At 37.2% G+C, this 20,357-nt stretch overlaps 1 protein-coding gene and 1 long non-coding RNA gene across 3 annotated transcripts; one reads left to right on the plus strand and one right to left on the minus strand.

Moving 5' to 3' along the window:
• The first annotated feature begins 3,025 nt into the window (after nucleotides 1-3,025).
• LOC138336935 (uncharacterized) lies at nucleotides 3,026-6,923 on the plus strand. Its single transcript, XR_011210489.1, has 2 exons — nucleotides 3,026-3,175; nucleotides 5,396-6,923. It is a non-coding gene; the product is annotated as an uncharacterized lncRNA (long non-coding RNA).
• A 1,623-nt stretch (nucleotides 6,924-8,546) lies between these two features.
• Nucleotides 8,547-20,343, minus strand: LOC138336924 (uncharacterized). Of its 2 annotated transcripts, XM_069286551.1 has the most exons (7): nucleotides 20,001-20,343; nucleotides 18,177-18,322; nucleotides 14,558-15,600; nucleotides 13,513-14,316; nucleotides 11,988-12,175; nucleotides 11,116-11,190; nucleotides 8,547-9,065 (listed from the first exon to the last, which is right to left on the minus strand). In XM_069286551.1, the coding sequence occupies exons 1-7, from the start codon at nucleotides 20,097-20,099 to the stop codon at nucleotides 8,934-8,936; spliced, it is 2,487 nt and encodes an 828-aa protein (XP_069142652.1). In that variant the 5' UTR covers nucleotides 20,100-20,343; the 3' UTR covers nucleotides 8,547-8,933. The 2 variants fall into 2 exon arrangements, with proteins under 2 accessions (XP_069142652.1, XP_069142660.1); XM_069286559.1 differs by lacking the exon at nucleotides 18,177-18,322 and having other exon boundaries at nucleotides 20,001-20,115.
• Between the last annotated feature and the right edge of the window lie 14 nt (nucleotides 20,344-20,357).

Consider the following 20,357-nt stretch of genomic DNA (forward strand, 5'->3'; position numbering starts at 1 on the left):
ATTGCATACTCCCCGCCAATGTCCTTATTTATACATACTCCCCGCCAATATCCTTATTTATTGTATACTCCCCGCCAATGTCCTTATCTATTATATACACCCCCGCCAATGTCATTATTTATTATATACTCCCCGCCAATGTCATTATTTATTATATACTCCCCGCCAATGTTATTATTTATTATATACTCCCCGCCAATGTCATTATTTATTACTTTCCTTAATACATGTAGGTGCGTGATGTGGTATAAATATGTTTATGAAAATACTTACCAAAGTTTAAATTAATAATAATTGCATGTGATGATTACGTATTTCATTAATATATCACATGTTGATGTTTTGTATTATCGTCAATTCTCATAGATCGTACCAGGTACAGGTATTATGATTTCTGACTGGTGACATTGATAACAAATCCCCAATCCTTTAAATTACAATTAATCTGTCAATGACGTCATATCTAGGCTTGCCGGTATACAACACTGCTAATTATGTACATATTTTAGTTTTCTTGTATATGCTTGTCGTTTGAATATACAATGTAATAGCACATCGATTTATTACTTGTTAAAATAAGCTAAGTGTAAGGCATTAACCCATCGCGGTGTTTTGTGTGTTTATATATCACTTCTTAGGTGTACTAAACATAACTAAGATGATGTGAATTGGATTGCTGTTAACTCGTATATCCTTGCGTAGAGTTTGTTTTTGGCAAAATATGCGAAAAGATGTACATTTCAAGAAAAAACCCTCCTTGATTCAGTTCGTATTTCTGTCATTGAATAACCATGTCGATGTGATGTCAGTATGTTAATCATCAGCGTCTGATAGGACGCGACTTAACAAATTCAGATATCGAATCATTTTATTCTAATACAAGAGGCCCTGAGGGCCTGTATCGCTCACCTGGTTTGTAATGTCAAAATTTATACAAGTTCTGTTCCCCTTCCCCCAAGGATATTTGTGGCCAAATTTGGTTACAATCCATGCAGAACTCTAGGTCAAGTAGCGATTTATAGGATTTACCTCTATTTCCCCTATTGGCCTTCGCCCCTCCTGCCCCAAGGGTCAGAGCCAAAATTTATACAAGTTCTGTTCCTGTCCCCCCAAGGATGTTTGTGGCCAAATTTGGTTACAATCCATGCAGAACTCAAGGACAAGTAGCGATTTATAGGATTTACCTCTATTTCCCCTATTGGGCCCCGCCCCTCCTGCCCCTGGGGGGTCAGAGCCAAAATTTATACAAGTTCTTTCCCCCTTCCCCCAAGGATGTTTGTGGCCAAATTTGGTTACAATCCATGCAGAACTCTAGGACAAGTAGCGTTTTATAGGATTTACCTCTATTTTCCCTATTGGGCCCCGTCCCTCCTGCCCCCAGGGGTTCAGAGCCAAAATTTATACAAGTTCTTTCCCCCTTCCCCCAAGGATGTTTGTGGCCAAATTTGGTTACAATCCATGCAGAACTCTGGGACAAGTAGCGTTTTATAGGATTTACCTCTATTTCCCCTATTGGGCCCCGCCCCTCCTGCCCCTAGGGGGTCAGAGCCAAAATTTATACAAGTTCTTTCCCCCTTCCCCCAAGGATGTTTGTGGCCAAATTTGGTTACAATCCATGCAGAACTCTAGGACAAGTAGCGTTTTATAGGATTTACCTCTATTTCCCCTATTGGGCAACGCCCCTCCTGCCCCCAGGGGGTCAGAGCCAAAATTTATACAAGTTCTTTCCCCCTTCCCCCAAGGATGTTTGTGGCCAAATTTGGTTACAATCCATGCAGAACTCTGGGACAAGTAGCGATTTATAGAATTTACCTCTATTTCCCATATTGGGCCCCGCCCCTCCTGCCCCCGGGGGGTCAAAGCAAAAATTTATACAAGTTCTGTTCCCCTTCCCTCAAGGCTAATTGTGGCCAAATTTGGTTACAATCCATGCAGAACTCTAGGACAAGTAGCGTTTTATAGGATTTACCTCTATTTCCCCTATTGGGCCCCGCCCATCCTGCCCCCGGGAGGTCAGAGCCAAAATTTATACAAGTTCTGTTCCCCTTCCCCCGAGGATGTCTGTGGCCAAATTTGGTTACAATCCATGCAGAACTCTAGGACAAGTAGCGTTTTATAGGATTTACCTCTATTTCCCCTATTGGGCCCCGCCCCTCCTGTCCCCGGGGGGTCAGAGCCAAAATTTATACAAGTTCTGTTTCCCTTCCCTCAAGGATGTTTCTGGCCAAATTTGGTTACAATCCATGCAGAACTCTAGGACAAGTAGCGTTTTATAGAATTTACCTTTATTTTCCCTATTGGGCCCCGCCCCTCCTGCCCCCGGGGGTCAGAGCCAAAATTTATACAAGTTCTGTTCCCCCTTCCCTCAAGGATGTTTCTGGCCAAATTTGGTTACACTATCCAGAACTCTAGGACTAGTAGCGATTTAAAGGAAATGTTGACGGACGGACGCCGGTCCGTCGGACGGACGACGGACGCCGCGCCATGACATAAGCTCACCGGCCCTTCGGGCCAGGTGAGCTAATAAAAACTGTCAAAAAATAGACAAATGACAAAATTTTCATATTCGCTTAATTTGTTTATATTGGTCTGGGCTCATATTCATAAGAAATCTGAAGTTAATACTTATTGTTTTTACTTAGGTAAAATACTTATGAATATGGGCCCTGCTGTTTAACATGTCAACTAAACTTGCAAGATAGAAAATTACAACGGAATCAGGGATGTACTAAATGTTTAAGCAACTAACTTATTTAGATAATTGGAGAGAAAAGCCAAAAACGTCCCATACATTAATTAGTTCTTTCTAAATGTAGCCGTGAAAGATTTATCCAAACATAACTTAACACGGGGTTTGCAATCAGATTTAGTATTGTAAGTAATAAAACGTTTGTGGGCAAATACAGTATTTAGTATGTATACTTGAACTTGGGAATAGTTATCAATCAATAATACAAACTGTTATAGATATTCGTTGATCTATACAATGGGTTTTAAAATGGATTATTAGGAGAATGAATACACAATGTTTAATAACAATAAAGCAGCTAGTCCTTATAATCATTCGACAAATTCTTGCCTGATGTAAACAGGAAATGACGTCTTCTATCACTATAACCCATCCTTTCCTGAATACTAGGACTAAATGAGGAACACAGCTGTTGGTCTGATGCAGGTGCGTTACATTCGTGATAACAAAGATTCCATTTTATTCCATTGGTCATTTAGTTAATATAAATCATTTAATATATCCTGCGGATGTCTGACGAGGGTTTCCTCTATAATTTAGTTAGGTGAAATATTCATCTAAATATATATGATAAATTTAAAGAAAAATCCTTACGGACGAAATCTATAAGAAATAAAAACAATAACGACTGACTAGTGAGCGCTTTCGCCCCATTCAAGGGAGCTCTTCAGACTGTTCTGAAGAGCTCCCTTGAATGGGTCGAAAGCGCTCACTAGTCAGTCGTTATTGTTTTTATTTCTTATATTTAATTGTAACGAATCCGTTCAAACAATACCTAGCTTTATGAAATAAGCAAGTGATATACATGTATCTCTGTCGTATCGCAATAGAGATATCCATATTTATTATTAGTCCCCTGTCTGTGAAACCGGAGGGGGCTATAAGTGTTTGCCCCCGTTTGCCCGGATTTGGTTTCAAGATGATAACTTGAGAACGAATTTGTGGATTTTGATAAAACTTTATACAATGGTAGCATATGAGAAAATACAGTTTGGACTGAATATGGGGTCAAAAGGTTAATTATAAAGGTCACTAAAAATAGATCGTTTCACAAATTTTAGTTTCCGGACAATAACTTGAGAACATATTAACAGAATGTGTTCAAATTTTACACAATGGTAGCGATATGAGAAAATGCAGCTTATGATTAAATTTGGGGTCAAAATGTCAACTACAAAGGTCACTTTTACAAAAAAAAAAAATAGATAGAATCCGACATTGTTTCAGTAACTTTACTTAACGGGTCACATCCATTTGACCGCAAGTACGTACATTTGTAGCTATGTGTTGGTCTTGGAGTACATTGCAGTAGGCCAAGGGTATTTATGTGAACTAACTTGCCTTCCATACCAACAACGGTACAAGGCCCAATATCAACGCTGTATAGGCTTTCTCTCTTATTTTACTTTCACCAAAATGTACATACTTGCAAAGAATTAAAGTTTCTTGGACGTATTCGAGATTAAAGACAAATAATCGTACTTTGTCTCCTTCGTTCCGAACGTCTCTCGACAAGACTGTAGCTTTGTCATCGCGGCTAATTATACGGCCAATCAGTTTGGTTCAGAGCCCAGTTACATCAGCATTCCTGACTCCAAGGAATTCCTTAACTTAACATTCTCCATAGAAAAGCATTACAGAAGTTGAGAAAAACATCTTAAGTTAAGGAGTTCTGTCATGATTTCCTATGGAAATTTTACAATTGAAGGAATTATTTTAAGTCAAGTTGATGAAACTAGGCCCAGGCCAAGGTCATCGTGACTGTTGCAATGAACAATTAAGGTACCGGTATTGTATAGTAGTGACTCTTCAGCAGAAGTTCCAAGTTTATGATATATTTAACCACTGTGGCCTTAAAACTTAAAATTGGTCATCAATTTAAACAAACTTCTTAGCCCTTCATCTCAGTATGCTACAGGCTCTATATAGCAGGTCGCTATATTCTTAGTTACTGACATGATTATTTAAAGATTTTAGCCTATTTTAACTATTTGATCTCGAATGAAGTTCAAGGTCATTCATTTGAACAAACTGGGTAGTTCTATATCCTAGTATGCTACAGGTCCAATATACCCTGGGCCTTTCGGTTATTGAGAAGTTTTTGAATGAAAAGTTACAGACAACCGATGACATCGACTGAAGCACGATAACTGTAGGTCACTCAGACCGTTCCTATTGATAAGGTCATGGTAGTCAAGGTCACTGTTGCTATATTTCTTGATAATTCTTGTCAGTACTTTCCTAGCATTTTACCTCGTTCTCGTGGTTTCATTTCTTAATGGATTGTCTCGAAACTGCACGTGTAATGACATCAATGCCACTATTGCTATTTTCAGATAATCAGTATCAATTTTCTAGTATCGTAATTTTTTTTTCATGGACTTCCATCAACTTATTTTGGGGTATATCATTATATTCAAGACAAACTCCAAAAGCAAATGATTACTTATTTTAGAAATACTTCTTCAAACCCAGAGTTATATATTTGAAAATGATAAATACATGTGCTATGTAAATGTCCTGGGCACCACTATGAAATCAGGATAGGATTTGACAGAATACATATGGGTAAAACTACGTACATTCCTACCCCATCATCATGTTGTCTAACCGAACATCTCACTTTATTATTATCTTTTATTCCAGGCAAATGAAAGTTAACCTATGATGAATAAACAAGCAGAAAAACATACAGCTGAGAAACCTGTTGGTGTGACAGATGATAAGCATGTGGCCATATCTCTGGTGGAAGACCACAACGTGAATAATGGACCTGTTGTAGCAACTTACGCTATTAATCCAGCAGATCAAAATACAGTGAAAAATCCACGAAAGGAGACAACAGTTACTCTGCCCCATCTTGTAAGAAAGGTTCCACAGAAGGATCTGCTTCCCCGCCCGTTTACCTCATTTAACCAGGTGCTCCTCCTGTCCTATATCAGTACTATATTCTGTCTGTTTAGTGGTCTGTTGGCCAACCAATGGGCCTGGCGGGCCAAGCTTCGAAATGGAAAAGGCTTCTATACTCTGGCTGAGAGGTGGGGGCGTCGAGCTGTTTATGCGAGCTATGTTTCCATTGTGATGGGAACAATCATCGCCGTTTCCATAAGTTTGAGTTTAAGCCTAAACTCTAACGCAGATTGACTACAGTAATTTTCCTGTATATTGCCTGCAGTAAGTGTTTGGGCATTTTTTCAATGATTCTGTGAGCTGAATTCCAGATAGGTATACCAACTCTACTATTTACCTGCAATATTGAAAATCACTTAATCACCTAACAATATTCCTCAACTTTTTCGAATTTGCCTGCTTCAACATAAAGCCCCTATAATTCCCTGGCATCTCAATGTAAAAAAGGTACCCTGACAATACAAAGAAGAAGAAAAAGATAATGCTAATGTAATGTTCATGGATATTATACAGTGTATCTAAAATATGATCTGTGTGAAACAAGAACAAGAAGAATGTTTTAGTGAAAGATAGTTGAATTTCAAATGTAAAAATCAAGACTGAGACTATGGCACAAGAATCACAGAGTCTACCAACAGTGTAATTGAAAGGTTTTGATTCGTCTTGTTATGCAGAGAATAGCATTATATTAGTCCCATGTATAATCATTTAATTTGGGACAAATTACAAGTATAATTTTAATTAGATTGAGTGTAATTGAATATGGTATAGGGAAACAAGTGTCTGCAAAATGCCCCTGCCTGTATATGATGTCTGGATGGAATACCATATGCCTCCCCTGTAAACAGAGCTGTATCATTATAGGTAATAAAATATCATTCTTTTGTATGTTTACATAGTGCTGTTGTTTAGGACTGTATAGACTATATGTCTATTACATTGTCCTGCTGTTGTCTTCTTTAAAGACCTTTTACATACCGCTGATTTTTTATTCAGTCTAGTCAAGAACTTGTGTTACTTAATCAAAATGTACATGAGCTATTATATTTTAAAATGATCATTTTAAAGATATTTGTATTCATTTTCATTCTAGACAGGTCATGAATATGTAATTTACAGAGAATGCAATCTAACTAAATAGAGTTCATTTATAAGAAATTGCCTTAAAACTTTCAATCCATGCAAGTGTTGTAGTAATTATTTATATGTTATGGTTGAATGTAAAATATACCTGTAAGTATCAATAAATTGTTATTTTCCCGTTGTCTGTATTTTCTCAGTGTGTAGACAGATGAATATGATGATTCTACATCAGCCCATACATAGTCCTGTTTATCAGTTAGCAACATTTGTACCTTTGAGAGAGTTATCTACCCTTGGGAGAAGGTGTTGAATTGAACATATTGTTGTGTATAGTAACCAGTTGTTTCTCACAAATTACAAGGTAATAATACTTTTCTCTGAATTACAATGCAAAAGTCAATCCTTGCAGCCAGGAGCAGACCACTATGCATAGAGACGGTCAATCAATGCACCCAGGAGCAGACCACTACACTTAGATTCAAGAGTGCAAACTGTTATAAATATTACTTTCTAACATTTTATACAGACTTATAAACAGTGCTGTAAATTAAAGTATCCATTTATTTGACCTGAAGTTTGTAAAAGACTCAAATTTATCTAACGTAAAACACTGATGTATTCAGAACCATAGAGTACTTACATCTACACCTGGTTACAAGGATAGTTATTTGTATATATCAATAGAGTACTTACATCTACACCTGGTAGCCACGATAGTTATTTGTATATATAAATAGGGTACTTACACCTACACCTGGTAACCACGATAGTTATTTGTATATATAAATAGAGTACTTACATCTACACCTGGTAACAACGATAGTTATTTGTATATATAAATAGAGTACTTACATCTACACCTGGTAACAACGATAGTTATTTGTATATATAAATAGAGTACTTACATCTACACCTGGTAACAACGATAGTTATTTGTATATATAAATAGAGTACTTACATCTACACCTGGTAACAACGATAGTTATTTGTATATATAAATAGAGTACTTACATCTACACCTGGTAACCACGATAGTTATTTGTATATATAAATAAAGTACTTACATCTACACCTGGTAACAACGATAGTTATTTGTATATATAAATAGAGTACTTACACCTACACCTGGTAACCACGATAGTTATTTGTATATATAAATAGAGTACTTACATCTACACCTGGTAACAACGATAGTTATTTGTATATATAAATAGAGTACTTACATCTACACCTGGTAACCACGATAGTTATTTGTATATATAGAGTACTTACATCTACACCTGGTAACAACGATAGTTATTTGTATATATCAATAGAGTACTTACATCTACACCTGGTAACCACGATAGTTATTCGTATATATAAATAGAGTACTTACATCTACACCTGGTAACCACGATAGTTATTTGTATATATCAATAGAGTACTTACATCTACACTTGGTAACAACGATAGTTATTTGTATATATAAATAGAGTACTTACACCTACACCTGGTAACCACGATAGTTATTTGTATATATAAATAGAGTACTTACACCTACACCTGGTAACCACGATAGTTATTTGTATATATAAATAGAGTACTTACATCTACACCTGGTAACAACGATAGTTATTTGTATATACATATTTGTATATATAACTAGAGTACTTACACCTACACCTGGTAACCACGATAGTTATTTGTATATATAAATAGAGTACTGACATCTACACCTGGTAACCACGATAGTTATTTGTATATATAAATAGAGTACTTACACCTTCACCTGGTAACCACGATAGTTATTTGTATATATAAATAGAGTACTGACATCTACACCTGGTTACAACGATAGTTATTTGTATATATAAATAGAGTACTTACATCTACACCTGGTAACCACGATAGTTATTTGTATATATAAATAGAGTACTGACATCTACACCTGGTAACCACGATAGTTATTTGTATATACATATTTGTATATATAACTAGAGTACTTACATCTACACCTGGTAACAACGATAGTTATTTGTATATATAAATAGAGTACTTACATCTACACCTGGTAACAACAATAGTTATTTGTATATATAAATAGAGTACTTACATCTACACCTGGTAACAACGATAGTTATTTGTATATATAAATAGATCTTTATTAACAATTATAAAAAGGATAGCTTTATACAAGCTACTTCATTCATCAACTTGAGGCGTTCTGTAGAATTCCCTTGATCATGGGTGTAGAGCGGAGCGTTTTGTAAATGTCCAACACTTTGTTCCTACTTAAATCTTTTGCACAGGAATTCCGAGAATGTAAATCTGACAACTTATCCTACAAAATGAAACAATTCTATCAATGTTATTATTGTTATGATAATGAAAACTAGAAATCTTACAATTCCAATTAGGGCTACTATGTTATTTCATTACATGTACAAAACAAATATTAAAGATGATCACTTTTTTCAGCATTATATGTATTAAGATTGTCACTTCTTACACAGTGCCTACTTGACTCTACTGAACACAATGTATGTTCATTCTGTGACGTTAGAAAATACATTTTTCAAATATCTGCTGGAGACTGTTTACATAGACCACTGATTTTAAATAGATCTAAATCAATTCCATTTTTCATCAACCAAACATATTTTTTATCTTTGAGAACTGACATTTACATCATTTTTTGTATTGATAAGAATTCACATTTACTTTCAAAATCTGTGAATGTCAATTTATTTGAAACAGCAATCGCAAAATGTAGTAGCCACAAAAGAAAAGTAATTTACAGTAGGGCCAGGCCGCAAGATCATAAAACAGTCTAAAGTCTAAAACAATGTTTAGCTTAGACTTAGGAAATAACAAGAGGCCCATCGGCCTTAACGGTCATCTGACTATTGGCACAATACAACATAGTCATTTAAAGATTTTAGCCATTTTGACCCCTGTGATCTTGAATGAAGATCAAGGTCATTTTTTTTAAAACAAATATGGTAGCCCTTCATCCCAGCATGTCACAGGCCCAATATCAGGTCTCTAGGCCTCTTAGATATTCACAAAAAAGTTATTTCAAGATTATAGCTTTTTTGACCCTTTGACCTTGAATGAAGGTCAAGGTCATTCATTTGAACAGACTTGGTAGTCCTTTATCCCAGCATGTACATGCCCAAAATCAGTAACCTGGGCCTTCTGGTTCTTGAATAGAAGTCGTTTAAAGGATTTTAGCCTATTTGACCCCTGTGACCTTGAATGAAGGTCAAGGTCATTCATTTGAACAAACTTGGTAGCCTTTCATCCCAGCATGTTGCGGCTCCACTATGAGAACCCTGAGACTTCCGGTTCTTGAAAAGAAGTCGTTTAAAGGATTTTAGCCTATTTGACCCCTGTGACCTTGAATGAAGGTCAAGGTCATTCATTTGAACAAACTTGGTAGCCCTTCATTCCAGCATGCTACAGGCCAAATATAAGTACCCTGGGCCTCCGGTTCTTGAGAAGAAACCGTTTAAAGATTTTAGCCTATTTGACCCCTGTGACCTTGAATGAAGATCAAGGTCATTCATTTGAACAAACTTGGTAGCCCTTCATTCCAGCATGTTACATGCCCAATATCACTACCCTGGGCCTTCTGGTTATTGAGAAGAAGTCGTTTAAAGATTTCAGCATTTTTGACCCCTGTGACCTTGAATGAAGGTCAAGGTCATTGATTTGAACAAACTTGATAGCCCTTCATCCCAGCTTGTCAGGGACCCAATATCAGGTCTCTAGGCCTCTTAGTTATTCACAAGAACTTGTTTAAAGGATTTTAGCCTGTTTGACGTCTGTGACCTTAGATGAAGGTCATGGTCATTCATTTGAACAAACTTGGTAGCCCTTCATCCCAGCATACTACAGGCCCAATATCAATACCCTGGGCTGTCTGGTTCTTGAGAAGAAGTTGTTTGAAGATTTTAGCCTTTTTGACCCATGTGACCTTGAATGAAGGTCAAGGTCATTCATTTGAACAAACTTGGTAGCCCTTCATCTCAGCATGCTACAGGCCAAATATCAGTACCCTGGGCCTTTCGGTTATTGAGAAGAAGTCGTTTGAATGAATGGTTTACGCAAGGCGGACGGCGCACGACGACGGACGGTGCATGATGACAATAGGCCTCAGATGACCTAAAAACAGATACATTCTATTACAAAAATTTAAGTGGAAGATGGCTTCATCACCCTGAAACCAGATCTTGGATTGCACTCCAATACCCTTAGAATACCTTCCAGTATGTTCTGGAATGTAGGGGGTCGGAGTGAAATCAAAAGATCTGGTTTTAATCAGATTGGTCAAGGACAAGCCATTCATCAAGGAGAGGAGATTTGGATGTAGTTTGACGCTGTATTACCTGGAGGTGTTGCAGACTGTTCACCAGTTGTGGTTCTCTCCTGTCACCAATGTACTGTACATCTCCTCTACACACCTGTTGATCAAACAAAATATTGAACTTTAAAAAACTATCATGGAGAATAATATTAAACAAACAAAATATTAAACTCTCAAAAACTGTAACGGAGAATAATATCAAACAAACAAAATATTGAACTCTTTAAAATGTAACAGTGAATAACATACAATATATGATAGTAAAATATAGCAAACATTACAATATACTGGAGGAAATATCTAAACATATTTGTAGATTGTGATGAATACATGTTTATATCATTGTCATAGAAATGATTTATTGTGTGCTATAATCCTACAAATTTCGTATAAAATTTCAAATTTTTTTTTTTTTTTTTTTTTTTTTTTTTTTTTACACATCAACAGTATCTCTGGGAGTATGAATTAAATTTGTTGTGATGAAGAATCTAGCATCAACGTCCAAAGATTACAAATCTATATACCTAGCATAGGAAAGATTAAGCAGATGTAGATCAAAACACTGCTAAGAAACAAATCTAATGAAAGTTTTGTAGTACTGATAATTTTTAAAAATATTAATTATTGTAAAATTTCAATAAAACATCAAGGTATGAGAGAAAAACACTCTTTCACATGTGGATATGAAGGATAGGGATATTCTATCCTCCGGATTACAAAATCTTGTAAAACTCTCTACTTATTTTTGTAAACCTTGGGTTTTACAACATTTGATGACCCTTGGGTAGACTATCCCTATCCTTCACATCCACATATGAAAGAGCCTGATAATTATTTGCCTTTATAATTAAAGATGGTTTTTAAGTTAAGTCAGGAAAGATATGTTACACTTACTTGGAGCCTGTTTTGGATGGCTTGTCTGGTTGCTATGGCTACATGAGCCCTGTCACTGTGTATTGTCAGTGTATGATCCTCAGCTGCTAGGCGTACCTCATGTCCTCCCACGGTTACCACGGAAACAGAGTTGTCCTTTTGCACCACTGAGCTAGACCTCAGCAGGAAACTCAACAGAGGACAGGGGTCTATCAACACATAAAGAATATTAACAGTCATGTTTTCAGCAAGATGGTAAGTTTATAATATCAAAATCAACAGTGCTATATCAATACAATCCACTAACCATTGTACAAAGACTGAATATTTCAGTGAAGACAAGAGATCCCATGGGGATCTTGACACTCACCATTGAGTGATCTATGGAAAGCAATATCTTTTCTCTTCTTTACTGTAATTTTCAAAATCCAAGATGGCCATGAGTCAGACGTGTCGTCTTTCAAAAGCATTGAGCCAAAAGGAATTCATATGGACTTTACACCAATAAGCAACTATTCATTTGAAGCTAAGGAGTAGCATCATTACAATAAGAGGATTCAAACTGTACAAATAGTTGGAAAGACCCTGCAATAGGTTATACATACAAACAAATAGGAAGGATTGGTAGGAATTGAAACTTGTACAAATGAATAGTTTTTTCTTTAGCAAAGCTTGACACACATGCTCTTTTGCTAGGTGAACTGAAAAATATTGTACAAGGTAGCTAGGCAAAGAAAAAGTAAGGCACATAGTACATCAAGCGCAATTAAACTTGTAAAACTAATGTAAAAAGGATGAAAATGCAGGGATTAATCGATATATATAATGAAACCTGCCTTAGTGACCACTTGCAATTGAGTCCTCTGTATAAAGGCCACTTGCTTATTAGGGTCCCAAATGATTTTATTACCTGACTATAAGTGTAAATGAAATATTTTTAACTATTTTCACAAGAAGTTACTTGAAAATCATATATACAAATCCTTGGAAACTAATTTGATTGTTGACCGGCTGGGGATTTCTGCATGTGCTTAATTGTTGACTTCATAAACACCGGCACGCCGAACCCAAATATTCTTTTGATGAACATCATTCTCAACATAAGCGACAACTTTGAAATGGCGTTTTGACATTTTGGTTGTTAAAGAACATACGGAAAGTAGAAGCGCTATAAATACGGAACACATAATTCCTGGGAAATACAACTTTGCACGGCGTTGTATGATACAATTATGAATTTTCAAGTTCATTTTTTGTTATATCAAAAACAGATTTAATGTTTCTGGACTACTCAGGTAACAAAGCAGTTGTCTCATGCCTTATTAGTCAACAGTCAAAAATCTTTCCCCTCGGTGTTGGGACCAACCCTAGGAATGGCCTAGGGAAACATCCCTAAGGTTGGCCCAAAATTGAGAGGAAAGAGTTTTGACTGTAAACCCATAAGGCATGAAACAATTGTATAATAAGGACTATTTGGCTAATGAAACCATTTTCCCCTTGTCCCTTGAGTGGTCTTTATAGAGAGGTTTGACTATAGGTATCTCACCTTTGCGGTAGATGGCTACTTGGTCGGACTTGAGGACATCATCAGGAATCTGGACAGTGAGAGTTGTTGGTGTGGGAGCTAGGGGCAGCTCATTACACCTGGCTATTGGCTGGGTAACTGCTATGTCTTTTACTAACTGTGTTATACTGACCTCTGGAGTTGCGGAGGTCAATGAAATCACATCTTGTGGAGTAACAAGGCCATACAAAATGTCCAAGGTAGTCGAACTGACCGGTACATTTATAACTGGCTGGATCACAGTACTGTTTGTAGAATGAAGCACCAGACTGATTTTCACTATTAAAGGCAACAGAAGGCTTGAGTCTAGCAGAACCGTTTGGAACTCCATCCCTGTCGCGGCCCCCAGTCCATGGGGAAGTGGGAATGAAGAGCTCACAAATTCCTGTTTATTATCACTTAACACAATCATAACCATCCAATCACTTGAGAAGTGAATATCACTAGTATTAGTCATGTGACAGTTAAACACCCAGTTACTGTTTTGTCTTGACTGTCCATCTCGAGGAGAGATAGAGTACGAGAATCGCAGTGGGAAGTCTGGACTCTGTGGGTCTTGTGTGGATAAAAAAGCAGCCATGTTGATTTGGGCTAACCTATCTGTCTGGCAAGACTGTTGTTTCTTTAATTCCTCCATCTCCTCACTACAAATATTGATGCTATGTAGCAGGTTTCTGATGGTCTGACCGGTGCCTGCAGCTTTTCGTCCTCTCTTATGTCTTCCTTCAGGTTTTATTAACTTCAGTGGGAGTCCATGGGTTCCTAGCAGCAGGTCACACTCACCTCCTTCAACACAAATATAATTTCTTAAAATCTTGAAGCTGATGAATTTATTTGATCAATTTAAATAAACTAAATCTGTAGTTGGAGTACAGCAACTTTAATAGAATATTATCATACATTTTCTCTACACTTTACACCTTTTTTTATTCCTTTTTACAGAACATAATTGTGGTTATAAACTTTTAAAAGTTTGTAGAACTTAGCATATAAACTCTTAAACTTGCATCTAAATGACCTCACTGACCTTGAGTACAGTTGTTGTCATGGAGACATGCCAGCTCCTGGGCCCCAGCATACATTAGCCCTGCTATGTGACAGGACAGTCCTGCAGGCTGTGGTTTGGTTTCCAGCACACTTTCATACACATCCATCCCACTAGAATGGTAAATCTTGTTTCCATGGGAATCTACATCAAGTACTGGGCCAGGTAAAGCAATCTCAACAAACTCAAACTTACCAGCGTTTCCCTCCGATAATGTAGCTAATAATGCTCTGCCGTCCTGTGATGTTACAACAAGTCCAGTCTGTTTGTCCTGGTGGCCGACCTCTAAATATAGAGGATCTTTTATATCTGCCACTTTCAAATCTAGTTTGCCTACCCCAACTACTGGATAGTGTGTATGGCAGAAAAGTCTTACAGTCCCAGCTTCTGTATCAGGAGACTTGATTGGTGCATAATATACAGAGCCCTCTGGTGGACATATCAGTAACAAAGGAGAGTTTAACAATGACAACTGAAAACCACACAAAGCTTGAAAGATATCTTTAGAAATTTCCAGAACAGACGAGAAGCTTTCTTTGTATACATTGCCATTTCTAGTGGTAACTAAATGCAAGGACACATTTCTGTCCTCAAATTTGACCCCTGCCATGACCTCTGACCTGTCTCTTGACCTCTCCTTTGACCCATAATGGAATTCTTCCGTATAATTATGATGTGTTCCATAGCTGCCCTGATCGTTATGATGCGTTGGTAATTGTCTCTGTAAAATATAGGTTTGCAAAGGTAGTTTATTTCTGCCCGAGTGTAGTTCTGTCAGTAGATATAATTGTATTAGATAACTATGCTGATTGCATAATGCTATGGCAAGCACCTCACATCCCACAGCCAGACTAGTAACTTCCTGATCAAGTTCCAGTAGTGAGTGATCCCCAGTGATATGGAAAACTGCATGGGAAACTTCCTTCATCTCTTTCATCCCAAATATGGAATCATTTCCAAGGAGATCACTGAAAATCTCCTGGTTTCCTCTTTTTTCCTCATCATGATGTGAACTTGTTTTTGACCTGAATGAAAAGTCCATATGCATTCATTATTCATTAAACATAATGCTTGTATGGCAGTATAGGTGTTTACAAGTTTCATTAATAGCTATCTGGTCATACGGTGTATATTTTCCAATGGATCAAAGTTCTTATAGTAGATGTACCCATATTCTATCAAAGATCAGTTTCTCTGTGAAAAGCATTGACTACATGACAAGTGCATATTAGGGCTGGGTATTGTAAGGTCTCAAATGATACGATACATATTGACAATACATTGAAACAATACACGATACTTATTGACGATACACTGGATACCTTTTTTTCAAATTCAGTTGACAATTGTGTTTGGAATATTGTGACAATAAAAGACAATTTTGATAAAACATTCTGTAACCTGGCAAAAATCTACCAAACATTTGATTCAGTTTATCATTTGTGTTGATTAATGTCTGTCAATTTGTATTTTTAGTTATGAAAAGACATTTCTAATCCATCTAGGTGACACACATGCTTTAAACACTTCCTTTTGATTGAAATGCTCTTACTTGAATAATGTTTTAGAATAAATTTTGTTTGGAATTTTCTCTTTCTATAATGAAAACAGTAGGTTGAGTTGTTATAACCTTACAGCGATATACAGCATGTTTGCGTATCGATATCCGATACGCTTCTGAAAACCGATATGTATCAGTATATCGATATATTGATTCAGCCCTAGTGCATATCTAGTAGTAATGAATCTACACTAATGACAGCTGCAATAAAAGAAACTGTTCACAATGATCATTTTGCCATAGTGAAGAAGTAATGCCTGTTACAATCTAATGAGCAATTATCAGGTATGGACTGGGGGTCAGTGGATTTACATGGTGCTCTGACTTTCATCAACCACCAAAATAATACATGTCCTAAAATGACCTTACTTGTAAATCAAATAGTAAAACCAAATGTTAACTATGCTTTAGAAATTTTACCAAATCTACTGTATAGACTTCAAATTGACCAACTTTTAACTAAACAACAAGAGGCCCAAGGGCCTTAACGGTCATCTGAATAGTATTGGAAATCAATTAGATATGGTGTCATGGTAACCATCTTCGATTCAGGATCAACCAGAGATGTAACAACACTTTGTCAAGATCATATCACGGTCATTCCAGGCAAGTTTCAGCCTTTCATTTTCACAACTTTGGTAGCCCTCCATCAAAGCATGCTACAGGCCAAATATGAATACCCTTGACCTTTTGGTAAGTTAGAAGAAGTCGTTCAAAGATTTTCGTCTACTTGACCCCCGGTGACCTTGAAAGTAGGTCAAGGTCATTCATTTTCAAAACTTTGGTAGCCTTCCATCCCAGCATACCACAGGCCATATATGAGTACACTGGACCTTTCAGTAAGTAAGAAAAAGTTGTTCAAAGATTTTCTTCTACTTGACCCCCTGTGACCTTGAAAGCAGGTGAAGGTCATTCATTTTCACAACTTTGGTAGCCCTCCATCTCAGCATGCTACACAGGCCAAATACATATGTATGAGTACCCTTGACCTTTTGGTAAGTTAGAAAAAGTCCTTCAAAGATTTTAGTCTACTTGACCCCGCGGTGACCTTGAAAGTAAGTCAAGGTCATTCATTTTCACAACTTGTATAGCCATTCATCCCAGCATACCACAGGCTAAATATGAGTATCCTGGACCTTTCGGTTAGTTAGAAGAAGTTGTGCAAAGATTTTAGCCTATTTGATCACCCTGTGACCTTGACAGTAGGTCAAGGTCATTCATTTTCACAACTTTGGTCACCCTTTATCCCGGCATACCACAGACTAAACATGAGAACCCTGGACCTTTCGGTAAGTTAAAAGAAGTTGTTCAAAGATTTTAGCCTATTTGACCCCCCTGTGACCTTGAAAGTAGGTCAAGGTAATTCATTTTCACCACTTTGGTAGCCCTTCATCCCAGCATACCACAGGCCAAATATGAGTACCCTGGACCTATCAGTAAGTTAGGAGAAGTTGTTCAAAGATTTTCGTCTACTTAACCCCCTGTGTCCTTGAAAGTAGGTCAAGGTCATTCATTTTCACAACTTTGGTAGCCCTCAATCCCAGCATGCTACAGGCCAAATATGAGTACCCTGGACCTTTCGGTAAGTTAGAAGAAGTCGTGCAAAGATTTTAGCCTATTTGACCCCTGTGACCTTGAAAGTAGGTCAAGGTCATTCATTTTCACAACTTTGGTCGCCCTTTATCCCAGCATACCACAGGCCAACTATGAGTACCCTGGACCTTTCGGTTAGTTAGAAGAAGTTATTCAAAGATTTTAGCCTATTTGATCCCTATGACCTTGAAAATAGGTCAAGGTCATTCATTTTCACAAGTTTGGTAGCCCTCTATCCCAGCATGCTACGACCAAATGTGAGTACTTTAGGCATTACGGTTAATGAGAAGAAGTTGTTTGAATGAAAAGTTCACGCACGGCGCACAACGACGGACGGTGCATGATGACTATAGGTCATCCTGACCCTTCAGGTCAGATGACCTAAAAAGTGATCTCTGTCATAATGATAGGTTTTGAGGGCGAATCTGGAGGAGGTTACAAACATACTTATTGTTGATAACTTGATTTTCACCAACAACATAGAGCTGAGAGCTGGTTAAAATGTACAACACCCATCCCGTGTGGTTTGTGTCACACAATGTATGATGTCCAATACACACGTCCAGGACAGGACATGGGACAGCCACAATACTCTGCAAGGAAAAATAATAACACACGTAAAGGTTAGTTTTGAAATATATCATAATTGGCCTGGTATGCCTATATGATATGCTTCTGATGAAAATTTGAGAGCAATGTCATGGATGTCAGTCATGGTACAGCAACTAAATTCAATGCCAACTAATAGCTAGTAGTGATTTTATGGACTGCTTGGAAAGGATGCAGTAAGTTGTTAAGATTATAGCCTATTTTGTCCCTGTAACCATTTATAATTTTATCCCAGCATGATACAGGCCTAATATCAGGTCTCAAGGGCTGTTAATTGTTGACTATAAATTGTTTAAAAGATTGAAGCTTATTTGATCCCTGTGAACTTAAATGAAGGTTAAGGTAATGAACAAACATTGTAGCCCTTCATTCCAGCATGCTACATGCCCAATAACATATATGGTTTCTGTGCCTCTTAGTTATTCATAAGAAATTGTTAAAGGATTTTAGCCTATTTGACCGTTGTGAATTTGAATGAAGGTCAAGATCATTCATTTGAATAAACTTGGTGGTTGTCTTTGAACAGTAAGTTTACACAAAGCCTGACACACGACGACGAATAAAGTATTATGACCCTCAGACCATGTAACAATTCATACCAACGAACTACCTTGAATAGGAACAACCCAGGGTGAACTAGATTTACGGTTAAATTGTTACCCAGAGCTTGTACGTCATCTTGCTACTTTGACCACAGAAGTCTGCTTCAGGTTTTATATTAGGGGTAAGCTATATATATAGCTATACGGTATATTTTTTGCTAAACAAGAAGCAGCCGTCTGTGTTTGACATTGTCAGATTGTTCCTATAACACTCTTTGCCCTATCCTCGATACTCCTGGGTTTCCGATCAATTAATCATTACGATCTCTACACCCCTGGACTATCTCATAGTAAAACTGAATTCACCTCAGAGGAAAAAATCTGAACCAATCACAGGCCAGTAAAAATTTCCTTTGAAGACTACTGAGAGAGCGACGCCCAACTTCAAAGCCACACAGTCAACCACAGTGTACGTTATACCGCTCTTTTGATGTACATCAAAAGAATAAATTACATGTTCTGTTTTGTTACCTCCAGTTTTAATATGTGATAGTCCAGGGGTGTAAAGATTGTATGATCAGAACCCCTAGATTATCGAGGATGTCATCCCCCATCCTTGAAGGCAACAAAAACACTTTTGTACATTTGTAATTTGATCCTTTGATATACACCAATGGAATTTTATAACGGTACACTGACTGTGGTTGACCGTGCTGCTTTGAAGTTGTGTCGCTCTCTCTGTCTGTATAGATCTTCAAATGAAGTATTTTCTCCTTGACTGCCTCCACTTTTCCTATGGGATCATATAAATAAATTCTAAGTAGGCCTAGTCGATGATAGGGTAGTCGTGGATAATCTTCATTTTTAAATACAAATAATAGGCAACTTGAAAGAAAATGACAAATTAAAATTGTCACAGTTATTAGTCAGCACCTTAATTTTTGTTCAGGGCAGTTATTGTTAGTTTAGATCGTAAACTGAAAATTCTGTATCACGTTCCATTTTGGGTAGTGTTTCAAATTGGGCAGCGTCACGTTAGGCCTAGTCAGTGAAAGTAACCCTTGGGATATCGAGGATGCCTAACACCATACAATACGGATTTAATTATTCATATGCCTACCAGTAGCTGACACTGTCTGTAGATGTGTATGCATGTCTTACTCTCGTCTAACGTTACTGAAATTAACTCGTCAGAATCCACATCCCTCACAACTTTCATGTTTCCCGGTTTATTTGGGACAGTGTACTTTCAGGAAACTGACAGGAATTTTAACGGATCGTTATTACGTTCTTTTACTTTGTAATCAAACAAATCATGATGACATTCAAATAAAAAAATGAAATTTTGTACGTTTTTTATAGCAATGTAAATTTTGAAACTAAGGCGTAAAAGTAATTATCTGACACTTTTTGTATGCAAGCGTCGACCCTGCTACCCGGATCGTCCAGGAGGGGACTGTCCAGGAGCCACGTGTGA

This window comes from Argopecten irradians, chromosome 1 (assembly GCF_041381155.1).
Source record: "Argopecten irradians isolate NY chromosome 1, Ai_NY, whole genome shotgun sequence".
Taxonomy (NCBI): Eukaryota; Metazoa; Mollusca; class Bivalvia; order Pectinida; family Pectinidae; genus Argopecten; species Argopecten irradians.